Consider the following 26,806-nt stretch of genomic DNA (forward strand, 5'->3'; position numbering starts at 1 on the left):
ACAGACACAGAAAAAAAGTGGAGAAAAGCCTCAGTTAAGCTTCATATGGTAAAAAAAAAAAACCCTCCACTTTTGTGTCTTGCAAGCATACCAACTGAAACCACTTGCACATGTGTGTTAAATCAGCAATGGTGGAAAAAAATAAGGCACTGTAGGCCCCCCCCAAAAAACCCGCCTCACAAAAAGCACGCCAAAGATTCACAAGTCCAATGTGTGGAAATAATCTGCACTTCAATAGAACAGCCACTATTATTGCAACGTGAGCGGGAAAAAGCAAAAAAAGTCTTAGGGCTCCTTTTACTAAGGTGCGTCAGGGCATTAACGTGCAGCATAGCGTGCGCTGAATTGCCGCGCACGCTAGATCTTAATGTCAGCACTGAGCTGGTGTAAGTTCTAGCCGCGTAGCGCGCGGTATTATCCTGCGTGTGCTAAAAACGCTAGCGTACCTTAGTAAAAGGAGCCCTTAGCTGCCAAAGAAGTCCCAACTGTCTCCAAGGTGCACAGTAATCATGCACCACTGCCCAGAATCCGTAGCCAGTCAGCCCACCCAAAGGGGAAATCTGTGTCTGTCTTTCTCAGGTTGTGGTTGAGTGAGTGATGTGTGTGTAGGGTGGCGTGGCCTTGTAGCGTCCCAAAGATCCCCGGGTGTTCCATTTAGGGCATACATTGAGGTGGTTGTTGACATAATTTAGTTCCCATCCCAGGCACAATTTGTAGAATCCAGATTTAATGCCAGACTACATTCAGGCACTAGAACTATAAATCCAGGTGCAAGAGGACCAATATTTAACCCTTAAGCAAAGACAGGATGATGGGTTTTTGAAGTTTAATTTATCTGGTTATTAGTTTAAAGTGCTGACTCCATCCCAATTCTGTCCCCAGACTATCCACAGCACAGTTGGTTTTGGCTTAAGCGATTTGAGGGGTTATTCAGTGGTAGTATCCAGTTAATTGCTGCTGAATCTTCCCAGATAGTCCTGCACAGGCGATTTAACTAGGCAGAAGCATCTTCTGCCTAGTTAAATCACTTTCAATGTCAAGACCTGAAGTTATATGAACTATCAATGAACTTCAATGAACCATAACCCCCTCCTGCCCCTTCCACCATACTACCCAGCCCACCCACCCCAACCCTCTCCCCCCTGACCTACACCTCCCTTCTATCTCTAACCTCAACTACTTCGCTGCTTCCAACTATGTTCAATTGGTGTGAACCACTTGTAATTTTTTTGATAAACAAATGTGAACCGCCTAGAACTCCTTGGGTATGGCGGTATACAAAAATAAAGTTATTATTATTATTATATCACAATGTCAAGTTATTTGTTTATCCTCACTTCTCATATAGAAGGGATATTGCACAACTTATACAAGGTCTTACAAAGCTGGATATTTCTCTGCAATAAATTCATAAATTTGCTACGCTTCATTTCTTAATTTACTCCCCCCCCCTTTAAAAAAAAAAAAAAAAAAAACGTGCAAGAGGTTTTTAGAGCTGACTGGCGCGCTGAATGCTCTGCGCTGCTCTGACGCTCACAGGAACTCTATGACCGTCGGAACAGCGCAGAGCATTCAGTACACTGGCCAGCACTAAAAACCTCTTGCAGTTTGTAAAAGGAGGGGGTTAATTTCTTTGCAATTTAGATCCCTATGTTTAGACTGAATATAGTTTGCATAGGTCCTTCCTTTATATTATGGAGTTCCATTTTTTTTTTTATTGTTGTATTTGATTTTAAATGTCAGCGGATGAGAACTACTGTAAGCTTCGGCGGGATATCAAATTTTAATAAACATACACCTAATATAAATTATCCCCAGATTTCTGGTATCACGATCGCTTCATGACAATTTTGACAGCATTCTTCTCTTAATCTGCAGATATTTTAGAATTCAAGGTCAAAGAAGCCTGTGTTTCTTTGCCTATCTATTTCTTTAATTTGTACTACTGTGGGGAGATTATCAAGGTGAGCCACACATCATCATTTTACATTTAGAAGGGGGTATGAAAAATTCATTACCTTAATCAGTTCGTTTCGTGCCTCAGGCAAGAAACTGCTGCTTCCTGCTGCTGCTTTAACGAGGGTAAGAAAATAACCACTTCCAAAACATTTCTTCAGAAACATAGAAGAGCCTGAGCAGCAGAGTTTACCATGAGAAATGATGACAATACGGTCTCCCAAAATGTCAGCCTCGTCCATGTGATGTGTAGATAGAATGATGGTGCGTCCTGAAATGTGATTATGTAGTAAAGAAGTATTAGTCTTGCATGCGCAATGTTGGAATGCAAAATCACTTACTGGGTTCTACTTTGGGACCATGTTCAATTTCTATTTGATCTATCAATTTCTTTAAAACTGATTATGGAGTTAATATGTCAAGTTATATATAAAATGTCTCTGCATAGCTGCACACAAACCATAGGTAATAGCATTCTCTTTCCTTATTTGTTACATTGATTGATAGCTGTTTCAAATGTTGAGTTAGCAAAGTAATATTTATGGGTATGCTTCTTAAGATTTGAACCAATATTTAAATATCTATTTAGAGAATATTCAATAACGTGGGTGCTTTTATGCATTAAATACACACATAGGCCCAGATTCTCTAACTAGCACTAATGTTTTAGACACCGGTAGGCACCCAAGCTCAGTAAACAACGCCATTCAAATGAAGTTTTTAACTGAGTTTCAAGGTGCCTATTGGCAGCTAAACAATCGGCAACAGAATCCACTGTGGACATGGCTAGCGCTGGAGGTGACATTAGGTGGCCTGAAGTGCCTACAGAGGTGCAATTCTTGACAGAGATAGGTACCGGAAATGTAGGCCTGGAAAACCCTGGCCTACATTTCCGTCACCTATCTTTCCCAAAGGGGCGATTCTCTACACAGCGCTGTTTCATGATTGACACGCAATCGTCAGCTGCTTTTAAAGCAGACACCGATACTGGCGCCATGTAGAGAATCTAGGCCATTATTCAGGATTCTCTAACCAGTGCTGATTTTTTAGGCACTGGTAGGCCAAACTCAGTAAATAATGACATTCAAACAGTGTCTTTAACTGAGTTTGAAGGTGCCTAACAGTGCCTAAAAGTTGGCACCGGAATTGCACCTCCATAGGCGCTTTAAGCTGCCTAACGCCACTGTGTTTGTGGCTAACTCTGAAAGTAGCATTAGGGGGCCTAAAGCACCTATTTAGGTGCAATTCATGTCAAAGATAGGCAACAGAAATGTAGATCCAGAAAATCAAGGCCTATGTTTCTGGTGCTCATCTTTCCCGGAGGCGCAAATCTCTATACGGTACCATTGCGTGATTGACATGCAAACGGTGACTGCATTTTTAGGCGGCAACTGATATCGGCACCATATAGAGAATCTGGGCCATAATGATTTGCATATATCTGTGGCATTTATATGCATATGTGCCTCAATCTTTCAACATTCTAATACATTCTGTTATCATATCTAAGTTAGATTACTGCAATGCACTGTATAAGGGAATTTGCCAAAAAGATATCCATCAATTACAATTGATACAAAATACTGCCATAAAAATAATCACAAACAGGAAAAAATTTGACCATGTCACTCCCCTATTGAAAAATGCTCACTGGCTACCAATTCCTCGCCGTATCATATATAAAACAGCTATTTTCTCTTTCAAGTCTCAAAACACTAAAGAACCTGCCTTTATTCACAAACTTCTTATTCCTCATGAACCTACAAGACTCCTAAGATCTTCCTCTCAACATATTCTTCACATACCATCCTTGAAAGTCATTAGCACACGTCAGGCCACCTCATTCGCTATTATGGCCCCTATAATATGGAATTCTTTACCACTTTACATCAGGGCGGAAAAAAATTTAGATAAATTTAAGGGAAACCTAAAGTGTTACCTCTTTCAAGATGCATATGACTGTTAAACAGACTTGGATAAAGCCAGAGTTGTTCAATAATCCTATTGTGGTTAACCTTTTATGTGTTCTTTACTTTTGATTTTGTAGTTCTCCCAAACCTCCCTATTGTTTTATGTTGGTCAAGTATTGTTTAGTGTGTATTTACTTGTTTATTGTCTCCCCCTTTTTAATACATACTGTAAAACACTTAGAAGTCTTTGATTTGCGTTTTATCAAAATTTTAATAAACTTGAAACTTGATATAGGTCTTAGCTCTATTCTGTAAATATGCATATACTAGTGTTAAAGCCCGTTACATTAACGGGTGCTAGAAATCAGCCCCCTTTCCCTCTCCAGTTCCTCCCTGACTGTCTCTCTGTGGCCCCCTTCTGTCTTCCTCCCCCAAGCAAAGCTGTCTGCCTCCTAGCACACCCCTCCCCCAAAGCAGCCCCCTTTCCCTCTCTCCCTCCAGTTCCTCCTTGACTGTGTCTCCGTGGCCCCCCTTCTGTCTTCCCCCTCCAAGAAAAGCTGTCTGCCTCCCAGCACACCCCTCCCCCAAAGCAGCCCCCTTTCCCTCTCCCCCTCCAATTCCTCCCTGACTGTGTCTCCGTGGCCCCCCTTCTGTCTTTCCCCCCAAGCAAAGCTGTCTGCCTCCCAGCACACCCCTCCCCCAAAGCAGCCCCCTTTCCCTCTCCCCCTCCAATTCCTCCCTGACTGTGTCTCCGTGGCCCCCCTTCTGTCTTCCCCCCCAAGCAAAGCTGTCTCCCTCACAGCACACCCCTCCCCCAAAGCAGCCCCCTTTCCCTCTCTCCCTCCAGTTCCTCCCTGACTGTGTCTCCGTGGCCCCCCTTCTGTCTTCCCCCTCCAAGCAAAGCTGTCTGCCTCCCAGCACACCCCTCCCCCAAAGCAGCCCCCTTTCCCTCTCCCCCTCCAATTCCTCCCTGACTGTGTCTCCGTGGCCCCCTTCTGTCTTCCCCCCCAAGCAAAGCTGTCTCCCTCACAGCACACCCCTCCCCCAAAGCAGCCCCCTTGCCCTCCCATCCAACCCTCACTTCCCGCGGTATGGCCGGCTCCCTTAGTCTCTTGCCCCCCCCTTCCCACAGTCCCGACAAACGTCCTGAATCCAGCAGCGGCCGCAGCACTCTAAACACGCTGCTTAAGGGGGAGGGTTCTTGAGTGGGCAGACTTGTTGGGCCGACAGCCCTTTTCTGTCGTTATATTCTATGTTTCTATGAACTCTTAAATTGATAATTTAAACCTGTTTTTTAGTTGGCTGAAAACTGACATGATCAATTGAAAAATTTTGGAATCCACACACAAGCATTGCCTAACCTAGGCACCACGTATAGAATCAAGTCCAAACTACTCAGCTGTGTACTGTAGATGAGGCTCAATGTCACCTCTGTCTGTACAGTATATACAGTAGTAGCTGCACTGTTTCTATGGATACTGGCACTGAATATATGTGAATCTCTAACATCACAGCTGGTATTTAGAAAAACGCTGACCATAAGTTTTAAAAATTGACCAATTTGTTTCTCTTCCAATATTATCATAATGTAGTGTTATTATGATGTTTTAATCATGGATATATATGTTTATCATTGACTAAAAAACTATTATATCCATTATATCCCAAATGATACAAATTAATAGTTTTTGTTCTTATTTTAATTTGTATGATGTATCATTAAGTTAACCTTGCCTGACTCCCAGGGAAGCACTGCATTAGATTCTTTCTAATTTCTACTTCATTGCTTTTGTGACCGAATATATACAGGTGCATTTCAGTGATATATAGCAAGTGGATTTATAATTTATCCATATCTCTATACGATTTGAAACAGAAAGCCTGAAAGTCCTCTGCTTGAGGCTATTCTGCCTTATAACTAGATGGAACTTTGATAGAAATGGTGTACTAGCTTCTTAGTTAAAAATTTATGTTCCACGTGACCACATCCAATTTGTAGATAAGACATTATAATAGAAAATTGGATTCTACATCAAATACACCAGTAGTAGGCCTTAGGGACAAAATGAATATTGGCATCCTAATGCCTATGAAAAGAATTAGCAAGAAAAGAAGGTATGAAGTCCACAGTCCTGTACAAAGACACTGACAAAGCTAATTAGTGCTTTTTAAGCTGCTCCTGAGTGGAAACCTTTGCCTTTAGTGAATGCCTTCTTAACGTGTCACATTATGGTATTGCTTATTTCTGCAATTTGATTTGAACTTTTCAACTTTATTAAAATCAACTTTGTGTGACAAAATATACACTAAAATGGAATCATGGATATTTTTTTTAACATTAAAATATGAAAACTGCATTACAAATATAGATGAATTGATTGTGTGTAGGTGATATAACACTGAGCATGATTCTCGAATTAAAATACGATAGGCTGTATCACTCCTATCTCTTATGGCTGATTGCTAAGCAATAACAGTCCAAGATACAATATTAGTTTATTTGAATTCTATTTCTTATGTTCTTATGGTTTTATTAGTGCTGATTTCTGGAGAACAGTCATTGCCAACAGAGTAGAGTAGTGGAGGCGCCCTATTCCAAACTGAGGGGCCCTATTACCAAACTGTGATAAAAAGTGGTCTTACTGGATTCTTAAGAATGTCATTCCCACAAGCTAAGGCCATTTTTACCACTGGGGTAAAATGGATGATTTTTCAATTTTTACTAATAATTGCCACATGCTAATTTTTCCATTACTACCTATTACAACCTATTTTGTAGGCCATAAGGGCTGGATTCTGTAATGGGCACCAAAAAAAGATAGGCACCTATTGCTTGTCAATCACACATAGGTGCCCATTACAGAATTGTGCTTAGCGGCAATTCTTCCTACCTTCCTTCCCCTGTGGTCTGCCATCACTCTCTCCTCTACCTTTCCTTTTCTTCCCTTCCCTGGTCTGGCATTTGTCTCATTCCTTCTATTTCCCCCCCCCCCACACACACACACACACAATTTGGTGGTGCTCCCAGATGGATATGGCATTTCTCTCCCTGTGGAATCCATACCTCTCTCCATCTCCCTCACACTTTGCAATCGCCGGCAGCTTAAATATACTGCCTCCAGTGGCCTCAGAAGCTTTCCTCTCTGCTTCAACTGTCTGCCCCCACAGAGGCAGGATGCTACAGCAAAGGGAAATCTACTGGGTCATTGATGACAGTGCATTTAAGCTGCTGGTGGCCCGATGATTTTAAGCTATAGTATGAGGAAAGAAAGTGGGGGTGCCATACTGGCAGCTGTATGCTTCTTCTCCAAGGCACTCCTGTGAGCTTACCTTGGCACCTCAGGGTGTCACAGCACACAATTTGAGAAATACTGTGCTAAATGGTAAGGACATAGAAAGTGTTAATGAGGAAGGAGGAAAGAGGTTATTTCTGCAAATCTAGTCAAGATTAGTCCAATAACAAAGGTATCATTTTATTTGGCTTATTTTTATTTGTTACATTTTACTTTTATATTTTCAAGTGGATTCTCATGGACACTACACCATTCCATGCTACTGACCCCATGCAGTGACTTCCCCCATATCTTTTTCAATAGCATACTATGGACTTTTCCTCCAGAAACTTGTCCAAACCTTTTTTAAAACCAGCTATATTAACGAGTATATGGAGGAAAAATAAATTTAATGTCACTTGCCTGAAGTGGCCACATTTCACTCAAGGGCTGCATCAGAGGCAAAACTAGAGAGAAAAAAGAAAGCAAGCTTCTCTCTAGTATAACAGCTTATCAAACAATCCAGCGTATATAAACATAAAACAACAACACTTTTCACTGCTGCAATACTCCTTCAACCACTTCCTGTAAATGTGGCCACGTCAGGCATCTGTGACATTAGATTTCTTTTTGTTCCATAAACTCGTTTGGTCTGCTCTTTGTTCTACATCTGAATCATCATAGATCATCTGCCTCTTTTACATCCCCCTAATCTCGTTTACACACCAAGTGATCCACCATGCTATCACTACCAACCATGTTGTCAACTTAAGAACATGAGAATAGCCATACTGAGTCAGGCCAGTGGTGGTCCAGTGTCTTGTTTCCACAGTGGCCAAATCTAAAACACAGTTCCTGTCAAAATACCCAAATAGTAGCACCTTTCCATGCTACCGATTAGAGAATGATAGAGGGACAAATTTTCCCCTGTCTCCACGGGAACTCATTTTCCCATCCCGTACCCACAAATTCTTTTCCTGTCCCTGTCCCATTCCTGCAAGCTCCATCTTCATCTGCACAAGCCTCAAACACTTTAAAATCATAAGTATTCAAGGCTTGTGCAGTTAAGGCAGAGCTTATAGGAATGGGGCAGGGACAAGGCCAGGGATAAAACTCACAGATATAGGACGGAGAAATTGAGTTCCTGCGGGGTCAGGGACAAAATTGTCCCTATGTCATTCTCTACTACCGACCCCAGGGCAAGCAGTGACTTCACCCATGTCTTCTCAATAGTATACTATGGACCTTTCCTCCAGAAACTTGTCCAAACCTTTATTTAAAACCAGCTTCATCAATAGCTCTTACCACATATTCTGGCGATGTGTTCCAAAGCTTAAAGTATTCTCTGGGTGAAAAAAATATTTCCTTCTGTTGTTTTTAACAGTATTTCCCTGTAACTTCATTGAGTGTTCCCTAGCCTGTAATTTTTGATGGAGTAAAAATTTGATTCACTTCTGCCCGTTTCTACGTTTTATGTTAATTCTGTAACTGTGCACATTAGGTACCCAGAAGATTCAGATCCTGATTGGGTAGCATCAAAAGGAGATCCTAGCTGGTCATTACTCCTGCTCAGACCACTGTAGTCTCCTCAGATAGGTCCCAGGGAGAATATCTTGGATAGGAGGAAGGGCTTTAGTACGCCGCCTTGGTCTGGCAAAGAGCCAGGATTTGGTTTTCAAGAGAGGGGGACTGATGTAGACAGGGTGATTGGATTGGGAAGGGATAATGTGAAGGTGGGTGATCTGACATGGAGGGATATCAAGAGGGTTCCATGACATCAGAAGGTGAATTGGGAGGGTTGAAGGATGTTTAGGAGAGGATTTTGGAGACCAGAGGTTGTACTGCCACAGTCCTTCATTCCTGAACAGCCACAATTACAAACAACTGGTAGCTTAGTTGATCTTACTTCCTCCTCTTGAATAGTTCGGCTGCACTACTGGCAGTCGGGAGACCTAATGCGCAGTAAAGGCCCTTGAGCTAGCTGTCACAGCTGACCACATTTGCTCCTGCTCCGGTCATGCTCAGACTTGGCCCACTCCCATGTTAGGAAGCTAATGTGGTGTTTTAACACAAAGGCCATGTTTTAGCACATAGACAGTAGTACAGGCCTGCATTATTGACTACCACACTGAGAACACTTCATTAGCTGCTTAACACAGCTTAGTAAAAGGGTCCCTAAATGTTTACTTATGTATGCAATTTTCTTGTCTTTGTTTAGTGCTATAATGAGTGCTAAAGAAAATGGTACACCGAGTGGCATAGTAAAGACCGTCCCAGGCACTGTCTTTGTGGGGGGTGCCAGCGCCAGTGCCTCTCTTCCTCTAAACCCCCCATCATGTACCTCCTTAAACATTTGCCGTCATGAGCAGCATATTCCACTCCCTGCTCGCGCCAGCCTTGGCTTCCTTCTGATGTCACTTTCTGGGTGCGGAACAAGGATGTAATGTCAGAAGGGAGCTGAGGCCAGTGTGAGCAGCAAGTGAAAGATGGTGATCGTGCCGTCAAACATGTCAAGAGGTACGTAGGGGGTGCTCAAGTGGCAGGAAAAGAGTAGGGGGTGTTTAAACGGTGGGGAAGAGTGTGTGTCTGTGGGGGGAGGGGGGGCACACAGCATGGTGAAGCAGGCTGCCACCATCTCAGGTGCTAACCTATCTCACTATGCCACTGGGTACACCAGTTCTGTCTTTATAAGATATAATAATTATTCTGTTTTTGAACTTTATGGATTTTACAGACCCTTCACTCTATACATTATATAGACATTCACTGCTTTATAATAATAAAGCATTTTAATGACCTTGTTTGAATTTTAGTAGCAACTCCCATATTCCTCTTCTGGCATATGGATCAACACCTGCAGTTGGCTCATCTAAAATGACCACCTTTGATCCACCAACAAATGCGATAGCTATAGACAGTTTCCTTTGCATTCCACCTGTTAAGAAAATCAAAGGTTTGGTTATCTTCATTAAATGAGATTTTAATGTCAACATCAAAGACAAATACAGCTGAATGCATCACAGAAGTTAGGCACTCAAATGGTGGGTAAACATCAGTTTGGCACAGAAATATCAATAAGTGTTGTATTTGGTGCACAATGATACAATATTTTATATATAGATTGTGTGCAAGTATTCGCTCCAGTACCCAGTTCTGTTCCAGTCACACAAGTAAGTGTAAAACATATAAAAATAAATGGCCAGATAACCAGGGCCACAATTAAATGATGTGTACAATTCTGCAGACCACACCTTCAAAAAGATACAAACTGGATAGAGTAAAAATGATTAATGGTCTTCATCATAAAGCAGACTTAAAGATCTCAATATGTATACTTTGGAAGAAAGGAGATATGACATGGGACAAACTCTGTTTTGTACCACCAGCACAGAAGCTCATGTATTGTAACTCCTTTACAGAAGATCATACAAAATGCTCCCCAGTCATTAGTAGCGGTACAAAAGATTTCAATAAACAATAACAGAGTCACAACACCGAAGAAGAATGTTGCCTCCTTGTGCCCTAAATTTCTAGAAAAGTTCTCAGCACTTTGGGCCTGATTTTGTAAAGGACGCCTGGCCTCAGCAGCTGCCTAAGTGGCTTTTCAGAATCGCACAAGGGAAGTCCTATACAGAATCATGTCTGTCCTAATGGACAGACGTCTAACCCCGCCTATTCTCTAACCAGTGTCCATGTCACAGACGCCATTTTGAGAATTGCATTGTCGCTGCGCTGATCGCAGCAAGGGAATCCCCCTGCCACAATCAGCTGAGTGGTAGCGACAAGGACCCCACTACAAGTCGGCTGGCAGGAGGGATGCCCACTCCCTCCTGCCGCCACCCCCAAACCCCCACACTGTCCATAGCAGAAGGGATGCCCACTCCCTCCTGCTGGCACACCCCAAACACCCACCCCCTCAAAGCCCACCCGGAACCCCCCAGTCTTTCCTTTCTGAGCACGCTACCAAAAGCCTCTTGTCACCTCTTGTCTAGACTACTGCAACTTGCTTCCTAGGAGTCTTTTGTTAAGCTATCTCTCTTCCCTTCAATCTGTTCAGAATTCTGCTGCATGCCTCCTATTCTGCCAGTGTTGTTATGCTCACATTACCTCTCTCCACAAGTCGCTTCACTGGCTTTCTATTTGTTTCTGCATACAGTTCAAACTCCTCTTACTGACCTGCAAGTGTATTCATTCTGCAACTCCTAAGTATCTCTCCTCTCCTGCCCCTCCCTATACTCTGCCCTAGCAACTCTGTATGCCAGGCGAGTCTCTCTTGTCGGTAACATAGTAAATGACATCAGATAAAGACCTGAATGGGACACTTCTTTACTGCTAACTCCCGACTTTGCCCCTTTTACCTTGCTTGTGCCTTATGCCTGGAACAAAATGTCTGACTTAATTTGTCGAGCCCCGGCTCTGGTAGTCTTTTTTGAAGTTGCCTTTAAGTCCTACCCTGCCAACTTGTAAAGCACCCTCTTACTACACTACTCCCTCCACCTTTTAAGTGCCTTGTAATTCCCACCTAATATCATATATAAATTCACTTTTGTCCTCTATGTCTACTATAATTAGATTGTAAGCTCTTTCAAGAAGGGACCATCTCTTATGTGTTTAATGTACAGTGCTGTGTACAGTTCCCTAAAATGTAATGCTCCTAGAAATGTACAGCTATCTTAACTGTTATCTTATTTGAAGTTGCCTAGAAATGTCCAATCATCTTACTATCTAATTCGCAAGTGCTACGGAAATAATCCAGCTACACTATCTCATTTGTAACCAAAAATAATTGTAACGTTCCTGGAATTATCCAGCTATTTTACCCCATTTGTAATCAACAAAATTGCAATGTTCCTGGAAATGTCCAGTCAGCCCTTTTGTAATCCGCCTAGAACTGCAAGGTACAGGCGTAATAGAAGTCACTAATGTAATGTAATGTAATGTCTGGTAATGCTTTAGAAATAATAAATAGTAGTATTAATAGTATTAATTACCAGATTATATTCTGACAGCTAGATACTTAATTGACTTAATTTGCTGTTAAGATTCCTTATGACTGACTCTTGATCATCATCCAAGAAAAACTATAACTGGATGTCATTGACAAAACAGTGGAAAGGAAGGGAAGAGATGGAAACTAAGTAGAATTCAGAAGGAAGAAGAAAAATGGAAGAAAGTTGAATGTTAAAGATGGATATAGGGCAGGAAGTAAAGGAGAGAAAAAAAAGAAAATAAATAATGAATAGACAGGAGGCCCTGGACACAGAGTTCAAAGCACAGGGAAGCTGAATAGAGACAGGGAATAAGATGATTAAAAAAACAAAATCACAGACAATAGAGATAAGATACATGATTTTATATTTAGTTTAGTAATTGATATACAGTATGCCAGATTTGAGAATTTACATCTGCTATCTATATTTTTGCAATGTACAGGAGGAAATATAAGGGAGCACTTTATGCGATTAATTGTGCAATAAAAAATTGTAATCACAATTAATCACGTGATTAAAAATTTTAATCAATGTACAACTCTATTATAAATCTTTTTATTGTAGTTTATGAGGACAGAGATAAAAAAATATACACCAAAGATCATCATAAACTTGTACATCCGTGTCCAAGAAAAAACCCTCCCAGTCCAGAAACCAAACTAAACAGTAGGAAGTCTAAGCTCCTATGATGCCCCACTAACAATCAACCAATTCCACACCCCACACCCCCATCCCATGAGTGATGCCAGTACACAAATTGTAATATGAGCTAAGTGTTCAATATTCAACACCAGATTTCAAGCTTAATGTGAGAGATCCTGAAGATATGGGTCCCAAATGGTAAGGAACAGATTTTTCCATTTCAGCATTACTTCGGCATCTCTACCTTCCAGAATCATCAGCACATGAAACATGTTCCTCCAATGCCAAAAGCTTCAGTCCAAACTGCATCAAACACTTATACAGTAGCTGTCCTAAATTAAAGTTTAGCTGTACAGATAGTGACTGAAAATCACTTGCTATCCATACAGAGGTGACAGTCACAACTCTTTATGTATATAAAGTACTACTGCTTCTACGGATAATGGCATTGAATGCAAGTAGAGGTCCTGATATTCAAAGGATTTATGCTCCTAACTTTTGAGAGTTATGTTTGCAAATTGACTTCTTGGAAAATTTGCTAGGGTTGAGTACATAAATTTGTACTCAGAATTTCACTAAACTCTTAAATTTAGAAGCTTAGAAAGTACTTAGCAACAGAGGTGGATTTAGAGCAGGGAAAAGAAGTTAAGAGCTTAACACGGATTTTCAACACTAGGATCATAAATCTAGGTAAACAAATGGCAGGCCTAAATTCATGACTCCATTCAAGGGAAAAGTAATAAATAAATCAAAAATACTACAATTAATTATTCTATTAACGTGTATGAATCTTGTAAATAGGATAACAGGAACGAAAAAGCCTCAGACAACTGTAAGGGAATAATCTCTGAGTTGAATTTCAGACATAAGCATTAAAAAACCTTCTTGCAAATATATTTAATATAGTTTTGTGTCCAAATCAAATTGTATTAAATGTCATCAGTAAGTATATAAAAAGGCAATTATACAGGGCTTACATAGTTTGGTAGGCATGCACTGGCATCTATCATATCTGTTTTGTTTATTGTATTTTCTATCTGATAAAATTTCAATAAAAATATTTGAAATCAAATTGTAGCAAATGAAAAATTCAAAAACCTTAATCTTAACTTAAAATTTCATAGGACTTACCTAGGACTAACTCAGTATTTTCTGAATATAAGGGCCAAAATATTTAAATGCTACAGTTAGTAAAACTCCAGCTGCTCATTGAAGGATTAACCCCCACTTTTACAAAACCACACAAGCAGTTTTTAGCACAGGATGGTGCGCTGAATGCTCTGCACTGCTCTTGATGCTCATAGAGGTCCTATGAGCGTTGGGAGCAGCGCAAACATTCAGTGTGCCTGTGTGCACTGAAACTGCTTCCATTGTTTTGTAAAAGGGGGTAAGTTATCAAGGTGCAGTAAAATTCTGAATTTTTCTGCACCTTAATTTACTGAGGGAAGGACTCAGCAACCAGTGGTAGTTCAGAACATTGTTTGCGATCAACTTTGTAAACAACACCATTCTAACATTCTGGGCACATAAGGCTATAAAGCCTAGCCCCCCCCCGGACCACAATGGATGCTCCCCTGGACCCTAGCAGATACTCTCCCAGACAACCCAATGCTCCTGGGCTTTGCACGGCCCGATGTTCCTGGGTCACAGAAATAACGCCGCTTGCAAAGTAGCTTACAAACAGCATTATTCAGAGATGGCAAAGTTGCCTGTAACATAGGTTCTCTGTAGACAGCAGGGGAATGCAGCCACATTGGTTGAAGTCCTTACACTGATCTTGTGTGTTGCTGCTCTCCCCTAGCTACTGGGCATGCACAGTGACTCCCGCATTCCAAGGGGAGTGCATCATCACCCAGATCAGTCTAAGGACTTCACCAACAAGTGTGCCTGCATATCCCCTGCTTGTCTCCAGATAAACCATAGGTTTCTGAATCCCACGGGGTTGTTATGTTAAATTAACTTAGCATACAACAAACCTTTTTCAGCACAATGATGAACTGAATGCACATCCCTAAAGAATGGGCTTAACCTCCACAAACAAAATTCAAAACAACTAAAAATTCCTCCATTCGAACCCAATCTACACAAACACAGTTACAAAACTACTACTACTACTACTACTACTTTTTATTTCCTTGAGATAAGACATTGGTTTCCAAAACTGTTTTTAGTTGTTTTCAAGTTAGCCTTTTGGCTGGGGTATACTTTATCAATATGTTAAAAGCTGGGATTCTCATCCCATTTGTTGGGATACCCCTGTTTCAAGAAAATATTAGGTTCTTACCTCGATAATCTTCTTTCTGGTAGAAAGATAGATCAGTCTTGACCGGTGGGCTATTTTCCTCTCTAGCTGCGAGTTGTATAGAAGACATCATCTACCTTTTTGCTTCATCTCCTTTCTCGCTGGGCCGTGTTGAAGTTCCTCAGTTTGTCTCAAAGCAGTTGGAAACCATTATAAGAGAAGAAATAAGAAGGAGGGGTACAGGAAACCTATACAACAAATCACTTCTGCTCTGCATGTACAACATAACTTTCCCTGGGCGGTGTTGAACTAGAGGGGTCAAGCAAGTGATTCTGAGCTTGAATCTTCAGCTGACAAATCGAGAGACTGACTTTTTTTGCTTGTTTTGACTTCCAATGACAGCAAATGCATGTCGAGCACCACCAGCAGTGTACAATGCTGTCAAAATCTTTCTGAGATAGAAACTTTGCCAACTTCAATAGTCGAACTGCACATATTCAGTCCCCTTACATGCACTACTGATAGTGCTTGTTGAAGGACTTCTGCCCAGTGAAAACAACAACTGGGCCCCAGATTCAACAGAGCACTTGGTGCCTCCATTCCTGTGGACTTAGGTCACCTCTGTAGCATTGTCTGAGAAAACTCTGACCGCTTTGCTATTCAGGGTTTTCTCCAATGGCTGTAGGGCCAGACAAATGGTTTGCAGCTCCAAGCTGTTGTACCCTGTGGGGCAACCAGCAACCCTGAACAGGGTGATGATCCTCACAAAGACCCTCCCAGTTGTAAATAATATGTGGAGAGACAAGCCTTTTTCTCAACTCTGGACAAAGTCACCAATGCAAACTCTGATGTGTCTCCGCCATCCAGCTCAGCGGCTTCTGCCTGTGGAGACCAGTGAGACAACAGTATTTTTTTGAAGAGGGTGAAGATGAGCTTTTACCCACAGAACACTTCTATGGTTGCCACTATTGACTACGGCACCTGTAGATAGTGCCAAGCCGTTGGAGCTGACATCATTATGAACTCTGGTGTCTTAGTTACAGTTTGCATGTCTATAGAAGAAAAAACACGCCCTCCTGCCATGTTAAAGCAAAATTCCCATGTATTCTAGGTATTGTGTGGACTCCAAGTGAGTCTTCTGAAAACTGATGATCCAATGGGTCCTAAAGCAGTTGGACAACCTGTGTCACTGCTATGTCTCCCCCATGCTTAGACAAAGCTTAGGTAGCCAGTCTTCCAAGCACAGATGCACCTGGATTACTGTGTTACTCAGGTGCTATGGCAACCACCATCAAAGTGTAAATGTGTGAGGCTCCTTTACCAGACCAAAAGGGAGTGCTGAGAAATGGAAATGTCTTTCCATTACAGGGAACCTCCAGAACTTCCTTTAAGCTGGAAATATGGGAATATGTAAGTAAGCCTCTGTCAAGTCTAGAGAGGCCAGATATTCTCCCCACCCCCTTCAGTGCCACTGAAGCTATGACTGCACGCACACTCTCCACTCGGAATCGGGGCATCTTCAGTACTGCCCTGGCCAACTTCATATCCAAGATTGGTCTCCAGTCATCTGAGTCTTTCTTGGACATAAATAAATCCTGATACTTAGATCAGAAAGACATCTTCCAACTCACGTGTAGAAGAAAAGACTGAGGAGCTTCAGCACAGCCCAGTGAGGAAGGAGGCGGAGCTGAAAAAGGTAGATAGTCTTCTACATAATTCACAGTTAGAGAGAAAAATAACCCACTGGTCAAGACTGCTGCACCTTTTGCACCAGAATGGAGGTTTCAAGATATCTACAATAAAAATGCATAACAGATCTTTGCATGCACTGCCTTCATTTTATGCAAATCTATCTCATGCATTTTTAATTTGGATATCTTAAAAACGTGATTGACTGGACTGAGTTAAGAACTACTGGTGTAGAGTACAGATGTATACACTGCCTCCATTGTAAGCAAACACAAATCATGCATATATTGTTCATAGCCTGAAAATCCTGGAGGTATATTGAGAAATCAATAAGATGGGAGAAAAGGTTTCAAAATATTGAGATTTTAGGGTCAGATTCTATAAATGCCACCTAAGCGTGCCTACACTTAGGTGCCACTCCGCACGATTGTCAATCAACCGCTAGGCACCACTTATAGAATCACTAGCAATACTTAAACAGACAAGATTGCTAAGCAGTGTAGAGGTAGGCGCCGATACATTAAGTCAAGTTTTACTAGGCCTAATTTATTGCCGCCTAACTCTGATGCCTAGCGATGCATAAGTCAACCACGCTTATTCTCCATCTCTAACCATGCCTACTTTTCAGGTAGACATCATTAGGCATCGGAGGGTGCCGTGACTTAGGTTTCACTAGGCACCTCTCTAAGTTCCACTCAGAACTCTTAATTGTTGTTTTTTTCTACAGTTTATCAATTAACTTTGATAGTGTGATTAGTTACTACAGCATTTAAACTAATTGAAACAATTTTGTTGTGTACATATTTTTTTAAGGCATCTATAATTAGAGCGCCTAGCAGTTCTTAACTAGGGTGTTGCTTATAGAACTGTCTGTGTGCCCCTCACCTGAAAGGCTCTTGACCATGTCTTTACGCTTGTCTGATAATCCAGTGTCCTTAATCATTGAATCTATCTCTTCTTTTACTTGCTTTGAATCACACCCTTTTAGACGAGCATAAAAATAGATGTGTTCTTCTACGGTGAGCCTGAATGCATTTACGAAAAAATAACATTTTTAGTATTTTATTGCATGTCAGATAATCATTAACCCTACTCTAAGCTGTAGCTTTTAAGTCAAGTGTAGTTACTTACCTGTAACAAGTGTTCTCCATGAACAACAAGATAATGCAGACACACTTGGTAGCCTCTTCTGCAGGCTGCCTAACCGGGACGCTATATAATCTGCAAGCCAGATCAATAATGTCTGTATGAATACTGGTAATCTGAGAGAGTTGGATGGAAGGAAAGGAAAAGCTGCTAAGTTTGTTTATGTTGCTTTGCTCTGTCCAGGTAGTAAAGTAGGGCTCTTCTGCTGTCTAATGATCCTTCCGCTAAGGATGAATGAGGACTTAGGAAGAAAACTGGAAAAACAATCTGGTTGAGTTGAAAAGAGGAGACTTCTTTTTTTACAGAGGATACTGTGTCAGTTCTTGAAGTTAATTGTCTGACTTGTCTGACCGAAGTAATTTCTATTAGGAAAAGAGTCTTGCATGTCTGAAATTATAGGGAAGCTGAGGCCAAAGGTACAAGGGGGGGGGGGAGTAATATATATTCAAATCCCATGATGGAGGTGAAAGTTTGATTGGTGGTTGAAGGTGTGATATGTGAGTCAGAATAGTGAGTTGAAATTGCTGCCAGATGTACTCTAATGGAAGATGGCTTTAATACAGTGTCAGAGTGACGAAGTAAATAACAAATTAGTCTATATGGAGAAGAAAGTAGGATTGGAGTCATATTGTGTGCACCAAATAGTAAATCTCTTCCACTTTTTAGTATACAGTTTGTGGGTGGGATCAAGTACATCATGAACAGTTAAAATAGGAAGGCAGCAATCAACAACCTGAATTTCCATGCTGTTAGGGCCAGCTTTTGGGGGTTAGTACATAGGAGTTTTCCATTTTGTTGTTTTAGAAGATGTGGATGCATGCCTAAGAAGATAACTGGTTTCTACTGACAGGTTGAGAAGTCAAGGATACCATAGCTGTTGAGGCTAATTTGGAGCTATGACGATGATGGTTGCTGCATCCTGAATGACTTTTCAAAAGAGTCTGGGGATTGGTGGAAAGGGAGAAAAGCCATAAAATAGACCATTTTTCCTTTAGACCTGGAAAGGATCCATCTAAAATGAGGCTCAAGGGCAGTCTATGCAAAATTTATGGCATTTGAAATTGTGATCTGAAGCAAATAAGTCAAATGAAGGGGTTCCCCATTAATGGTGAGGGAGAGGGAAGGACGAAGAATTTTGGGAGGCCAGGAAGACAATTGAGGATATCATATTAAAAGACAAAATAGTTATGTGGGTCTCAGCTGAATATTGACCAACACATGCTGAAGCCCCAGCAGCAAGCATTAGGCAATTCAGACCTAGATTTTCAGTGCTGAGGTCCAGACATAGCTTGGCACTCAATATCCAAGGCAAATTTAGCTGCCCATGGTCAGCATTTAAAAAATGCTGACTGCCGCTGGCTGAAACATCAAGGTGCCTATGATGACCATCTTTTCTAGGAAAAGCTAGTTCACAGATTTCTGTCATTTAAGGCATGCAAGCTTCTGGTTCATGCTCTGTTTATTTCATGATTTGATTATCTTACTGTCATTTTTAAGCGTCATGTTCAGTTCACAAACAATTCAATTGATTCACAGTTTTGATTCCTGTCTTGTTTGTCACTTGTTCCACGGTCATGTGTCACCAATCTCGGCAGTCAAGAACATGAAATTGATATTAAAATGCATTTATATTAACACATTTTAGTTATCTTTTCAAATGGATATACCACAGCCAAGAGATGACTTATTTTGCTACCACTATACTTGACAATAGAAAATGGAAAATTGCTGTTGTACTTTAAAAACCTGACATAGAGAAAGACACGTACTGCTCAAACAGTACATTATGCTGCGGGCACATTCCCATGTCTTGTCGTATAGAATCCATTTCAGTTCGAATGTCTCTCCCATGGACTAATGCAGTGCCAGATGATGGAGGGAAAAGTCCTGTGAGAATTGACCTGCAATGAAAAAAAAATTGTACAGTATGTAATTTGTCAAATACAGTGGAACCTTGGTTTACGAGCATAATTTGTTCCAGAAGCATGCTCGTAAACCAAAATACTCGTATATCAAAGCGAGTTTCCCCATAGGAAATAATGGAAACTCGCTTTGATACGTTCCCACCCCCCAAGGCCAGCGGTGCTGCGCTAACCGGCACCCCCCGCCCAAACAACTTGAACTTACTCCTGAAAAATCACTTCCCCCATTTGTTAGGGGCTTTGGATGAATATGAATTTCATTCTGGTTTTTTGCTGAATAAACAAAAGGCTGTGGGCTCCTTTCCACTGACTTGGGCATCTAATTATATTATATATTTGGGGGTTAAAATTCCTAGAGATTTAGATGATCTACATGGCCTGAATATATAGCCTTTGGTAACTTGGATGAGGCTCCGCTTATTGATATGGAAATATTTTCCTATTTCTTTACTGGGGTGCATAGACCTTTACAATATGATAATTCCTCAATGGCTGTATGTTTAGCAAATGCTACCCTTGAGTTGGTCTGTGAAAGTGGAGCAGCAACTGGACCAGCTCTTGAGGGGGTTCCTTTGGTCGGGCGGGTGGCCCAGATTTCCTTTACGACATGCTGTAATACCGGTGGATAAGGGTAGATTGGGTCTGTTATCCATGCAGTGTTTCATCGAGTCTTATATGACAAGCAAGAAAACACAACAAAGTTGACCAATTGGTGCTCTGTCTCTTTGTATTGTATTTGACTCAAAACGATCGTGTTTCGGCCCGAAAGGGCCTGCTTCAGGAGTCTTGTAGTTAGATCATAATAGATAAGATATACCAAAACTCATATTCTTTCACTCTTCATGAGCGATACCACTCCATGTGAAATCAGCGTTAACTGTTAACAGCTGATAGGAGATCCAACGTGTGCTGCTGTCCATGCCAAAGTGAAAGTGACTTTATTAGCTGATTTAAAATTGAAACAATAGGTTAATGTGGTAACTCATCAAAAGGGACATATATTAGATTTAGTGTTAACTTCTGATAATATTGGTAATGATAATTTGGTGAGAACAGAGACTGAACCTTTTTCGTGGAGTAATCATTATGCAGTCAGTTGGAATATAATGTTGGGTAATCAAATTGATAAGAATAGTGGGTCAGCAAAGATAAGATATTGTAGGTCATTGCATTCTATCTCCTTTTTTCCTTAAGCTTCCCTCAGATTTTCTGGAAGCTATATTAGAGGATCAGGTAGATATTTGGAATAAGATTTTACAGGAAGTATTAGATGAACTAGCATCACTGAGAGAAAGAAAAGCACAGACTCTACCATAAATGGTTTCATAAGGGATTGCGGTTAAGAAGGGCAGAAAGAATTTGGAAAAAGAAAAAAAACTAGTTCAGCTTTAGGTCGGTGTAAGAATATCCAAAGCATTTTTAATAGGGAGTTAAAGAAAGCAAAAAAATATTATTTTCTATGGAAAATAAAAGATGCAAGAATTCTAACTAAATAACTATTTTCTATAATATCAGCTTTAAAAAAAGGGGAGTCTAATAATAGAACTAGAATAATGCCAGAGGATAGTATAAAACTAGGTAAAACAAACTGGTCAACTTTTCAACGTTGACAAAACTAGAGAAACTTTTGAGTAAAATGCATATTACTTTTTGTGAGATAGATCCCATCCCATCACAATGGTATTGTGTTCTAGACATGGGCTATCAGCTTTGGCTTTATATATGATACATAACAGTTTAAATATGGGCGAGGTCCCAGTATGCTGGAAAAAGGCAGTTATTAAACCTATTTTGAAGAACAAAGATCTAGATATATTTAATCCAGCTAGTTATAGGCCAGTTTCAAATCTTTGCTTTTTAGCAAAACTGACAGAGTGGATAGTTTTAGAGCTATTGGTCTCTTATATCGCGTCAACAAAAGTTCTTAAATCCAAGACAGGCAGAATTTCGAACTATACACAGTACAGAGTTTCAAGTTTATTAAATTTTACTATACCGACTATCAGCAAGTATCTAGCCGGTTTACAGATTAAAATAAGATAAAAGATAAAACTAATACAATACATAAGAAATTAAAAAGAAAAAAAAGGGGATTGTGAACATTTAGACTTTAACTAGACATACTGGAAAGTGATGGTAACATAGAAAGTGACGGCAGAAAAAGGCCGAGGCCCATCGAGTCTGCCCACACCGCTGACCCCCCCCCCCCTATTTAATCGCTCTCTGATGACCTTTCCCTCGTAGAGATCCGACATGAGCATCCCATCTGTTCTTAAAATCCGGCACGCTGCTGGCCTCGATCACCTGCACTGGGAGCTTGTTCCAGCTGTCAACCACTCTTTCGGTGAAGAAGTATTTCCTGGTGTCGCCATGAAACTTCCCGCCCTTTATTTTCAGCGGGTGTCCTCTTGTGGCGGAGGGTCCTTTAAGAAGGAAAATATCATCTTCTCCCTCGATACGACCAGTGACATACTTAAACGTCTCAATCATGTCTCCTCTCTCCCTGCGTTCTTCGAGAGAGTATAGCTGCAATTCGTTCAGTCTTTCTTCGTATGATAGATCTTTAAGCCCCGAGACCATCCTGGTGGCCATCCGCTGTACCGACTCGACTCTCAGTACATCTTTACGGTAATGTGGCCTCCAGAATTGTACGCAGTACTCCAGATGAGGCCTCACCATGGTTCTGTACAAGGGCATTAGGACGTCGGGCTTCCGACTAACAAAGCTTCTCCGGATACAACCCAACATAAATGGAAGCCAGCAGAGAGGCGAGAAAGAGAGAGGAAGTAGGAGCTGGGAAACACCCAGCAGAAGAGGATGTTTGCTTTCCCAGCCAGACTGAGAGGCTGGAGGACTGGGACAAGTGAATACTTTGGAAGTTATGGATTTTGAAACAACAGAGAATGTACCAGAACCTAGTGTGGAACTGATGGAAATCAACTGCTGTGAAAGTGAGTGTGCTGAGTTGTGCCATTAACTCTCTGAGGAGGACATTGCTATTAACTGTGTTTTGTTTGGAATATTTTGCCTAGAAGAAAGTGTCTTGTGCTGGCAGAAGTTTTTCCTGCTTAAGGACTGTAATGTTTCTGAGCTAGTGGTTTTTGTCTTTTCAAAACTAGCTCTGAGAAACTATTTGGTTTTTCCTATTTTTGTTTTGCTGAGGTTTTGGCATTGAGGTCCATTTGAACAGAGGCAGCTAATTAGCAGCAGTGCAGTGTAGCAGCTGTGCCTGGAAGCCATGCTGAAGGCTGAGCCAGCCTGTGATGAAGAACTGTCTCTTTTATGTCTGCTAGTTTGTGGACTGTAAAGAAGGTAAAGCTTATATTTAATTCTTTTGATTCACTTATAACCAGAGACAGTTATTTAAGAACTCTTTGGGCCAAAAGCTGTCTGAATGCAAACAACCTGCTCAGCCTGTATAAATGGACAGGATACCTTGAAATGTTAAGCCTTTGCTACTAGCTATCTTAAGAACCTGCCTGAAAGTATTGCTATAAAGTACTGTACCTCTCTGTATCTAGTGTCTGTACCTGGCATAGTGCTGGCCAAGAAGCTAAGATTATTGGAAGTTTACTTAATTGCAACAGCTGAGGTGGCTGTTGGCCAGTTGCTGGAAGAAAAGCTGTATTTTTGTTTATTGCTGAAATTCTTCGCTTTTGTTACTTTTGAACCAGTTGAATTGTTTTGTGAGAAACAGGGTGCTTTGAACCCAAACACAGAGACTGGCCAGTGGCCAAGAATAATAAATCTTTTTAAGAACTTGAACCTTTGGTGGAAGTTTCCTTCTGTTTGCTGGAAAGGGAAATCCTTACCCAAAATACTGGGGTTTAACCACAGCATAGGTGTTGCCAGGCCTGAATGGTACCCCAAGCTAAAGGGAACATGCCGGGCCAGTATTTTGTCGTGACCCAGGTGGTCTGCTGTGCTCATCAGAGACCCCGGGTTGTCACATAAGATGATATTTTGTTGGTGCATGATTTATTCCCTTCAACATTGGATCTGAGCCCTCTTTTGGATGGTTTGGATAGGATAGAAGAATGGTTGGGGGAACATGTACTAGTATTGAATATGTTGTATTTCTGGTAACAAGGTAACACCACAACTAGATCTTTCACTACACCATCAGCATATAGAGATAGTAGATAGTTTTAAGTATTTGGGAATGATAATTGACTGTCATTTGAATTTTGAGAAGCAGGTTTCATCTACAGATGTGAAAGGATTTGGGGCATTAAGACAGCTTAGAGCTATTTGAGATTTCCTGGATGAAAAATCATTACATACTTTAATCCATGCCTTTGTTCTATCTAAATTGGATTATGACAACTTGGTATATGCGGGAATAATAGTAGGGCAACTGAAACGTTTACAAACAGTACAAAATGCAGCAATTTGGCTGTTTGGTCGCGCACAAATCTATGATCATGTAACTCCATTATATTTTAAATTCCATTGGTTACCAATTAAATTTAGAATTAAATTTAAAATCCTGATGTTGGCACATAGGGCATTATTTGAGGTACAACCATTATATCTCTCTAATCTAGTGCTATTTTACACACCTAGTCGCTCACTGAGATCTTTAAATGACAATAGAGTAGCTGTTCCCCATATCTCAAAGGCTCACCTTGCCTCAACCAGAAATGGTGCATTTTTCTACTTAGTTCCAATATTGTGGAACAATTTACCAGTAGAGTTAAGGAAGGAAGAATCATTTCCAAATTTTAACAGACATCCCAAATTGAATAATGGAATGGGGACCGCAATCTGCCTTAATTTGTATTAATTTGTACTGATTCGTGTTGATTTGGGTTTGTTTATTTCATATAACAGTTTTAGTGGATATGTTTTAGAAATATTAATTTCTTTGATGCTCTCAAGCTCTGCCAGTGATGGATCTGTGAAGTGTGCTATGCCGGGAGTTGTATTAAGACCTGCACTAAAATATGACTGTTTGTTATCAGGCCGCTTCAGAGACATTTCTATCTCTTAAATTTGTTTTATTTTTAATTTTTTATCTTCTTTCATTCTTTCTGTTTTCTATCTCTTTGATTTTTGATCTTGGAAATGTATTATATGTTGTTATTACATATTTATAGTTTATCAGGTACTTTAGCTAGATTGTGGGCCTTTGGGACAGATAGGGTAGTTTTTCTTAAGTACCTAATTTCATTTTAGTTTGATACATTGTAAACCGCTTAGGTCAGTAAAATGCAGGATCGGTATATCAAATCTTAAATAAACATAAACATATAGCTCATAGCAGGGTCTTGACAGGTGATTATTGATTCTAGTAGTAGTACCATGCTCCCCTGTATCATTCCCACAATGTAAGAGGGTGGTGGTAGGTGGGTTCTGTGACGGTTTAGCATTGTTGACTTGTTTATGCTGATTCTGTATTGTATTGTTTCTGCTTCATTTGCTGTATTCAACATTGACAATCTAAATAAATATATTTAAACAAGCAGCCTGGCGAAATGATCTAGCAGTCCAAGAACAAGCACATAAAAACTAAAATTGAAAACCTTTCAAATGTCAGGAAATGTTAATTAGGCAAAGGCATAGATGAAATTGTAGGCCATCTAAGAAATGTCTCTGTTGAAGAGAAGCTTAATGGTTTGTGGAGTGGTCTGAGAACCATGTGATCTAGGTTAAATTTCCAAGTCACTTAACCTTCCAGGTACAAGACAAATACCTATATCACTAATAATAAAACCCTAAGCGCGCATGCGCACTTCAAACTTCGTGTTCCCTGCATCCTTGATCTGTAACTCCGTGCCAGTAGAACGCTACTGCATGCGGAGTTCGGTGACTACGGACACAGAGAACACACCAATGACTCCCCCCTCCCGCCCACCAAACAAGCCGCTGCTGCTCTTCATTGCATCTGCCCTCCTCTTCAAAGCAGCCTGCTGAGGATCGCCGGCTGGCTATAGCGAACCTCGCAGGCCACCCCTCCTCTGACGTACAGGATCGCATCAGAGGAACGTGCTACCGAGGTGGAGAGTAGCCTGCAAGGTTCGCTACAGCCAGCCAATGATCCTCAGCAGGCTGCTTTGAAGAGAAGGGCAGACACAACGAAGAGCAACAGCGGTGGCAGCGGTTCATGCTGGTGGGCCAGAAGAGACCAGGAAGTCGGGATGGAGGGAGAGTAAGAATGGTGGTTTGGGAGCAATACAGGCAAGCAGGGGGCCAGAGGGAAAGGGGGCTGCTTTAGGGGGGAGGGGTGTGCTGGGGGGCAGACAGCAATCATGCTTTGCTCTGGATGGGGGGGGGAACAGAAGGGGACCAAGGAGCAGCAGGCATGGCTCAACAGAGAAATACAGGCAGGCAGGGGGGCCAGGGAGAGACACAGACAGAAAGAATGACAGACAGGGGGGCCAGGAAGAGACAGACAGAAAGAAGGACAGACAAACAGGGGACCAGAGAGACAGACAGAAAGTGTCCAACGAGAGAGAGATAAAGAAAAAGAAAGACAGACAGCGTAAAAGGAGAGAGGGACAAATAAAAAAAGACAGACAGAGAGAGAGAAAAAGGAGAGAGAGAGAAAGAAAGAAAGAAAGAAAGACAAACACATCTATTCTAGCACTCGTTAATGTAACGGGCTTATAGACTAGTAATAATAATAATAGCTGAATTTATAATCCACCCATACCTTATAGATCCCAGTGGCTCAAAATGTACCTAAGAAGCTGGTCACATCCAGGAATCGTAATAATGTGCAAATTATGGAATTACAGTGCAATTTCTAAACCAATAACACCTAATTTACATAATACGATTTTAAGATATATTTTTAAGAGCAAATTTCATAAACAAGGAGGTTTTGATATTCCTTCAGAACATCATATGTAAATGGATTTGACTGTGGTCATAGCAAAGCAGTATATAAAAACCCATCCCCTTTTCCTTTGTCTACAACAAAATAACCCAACTGGCTATAATTTCAAAATACATATAATAATGAGTTCTTAATATATTATAAGCACTGATTTTGGCATTTTGAAGGTAACATTTTAACAGGGTTAGAAAGAAA

At 40.9% G+C, this 26,806-nt stretch overlaps 1 protein-coding gene across 1 annotated transcript in view; it reads right to left on the minus strand.

Annotated features, from left to right (window-relative positions):
• The window catches only part of LOC117345793 (phospholipid-transporting ATPase ABCA1-like), an 815,268-nt gene that overhangs the window by 300,610 nt on the left and 487,852 nt on the right, over positions 1-26,806 (minus strand). The window contains exons 21-24 of the mRNA XM_033914956.1: positions 19,618-19,749; positions 17,588-17,727; positions 9,936-10,073; positions 2,019-2,227 (exon numbers count right to left, since the gene is read on the minus strand). Coding sequence (XP_033770847.1) covers positions 2,019-2,227; positions 9,936-10,073; positions 17,588-17,727; positions 19,618-19,749 — 619 coding nt within the window. The remainder of the gene's footprint in view (positions 1-2,018; positions 2,228-9,935; positions 10,074-17,587; positions 17,728-19,617; positions 19,750-26,806) is intronic.

Source organism: Geotrypetes seraphini, chromosome 1 (assembly GCF_902459505.1).
Source record: "Geotrypetes seraphini chromosome 1, aGeoSer1.1, whole genome shotgun sequence".
NCBI lineage: Eukaryota > Metazoa > Chordata > Amphibia > Gymnophiona > Dermophiidae > Geotrypetes > Geotrypetes seraphini.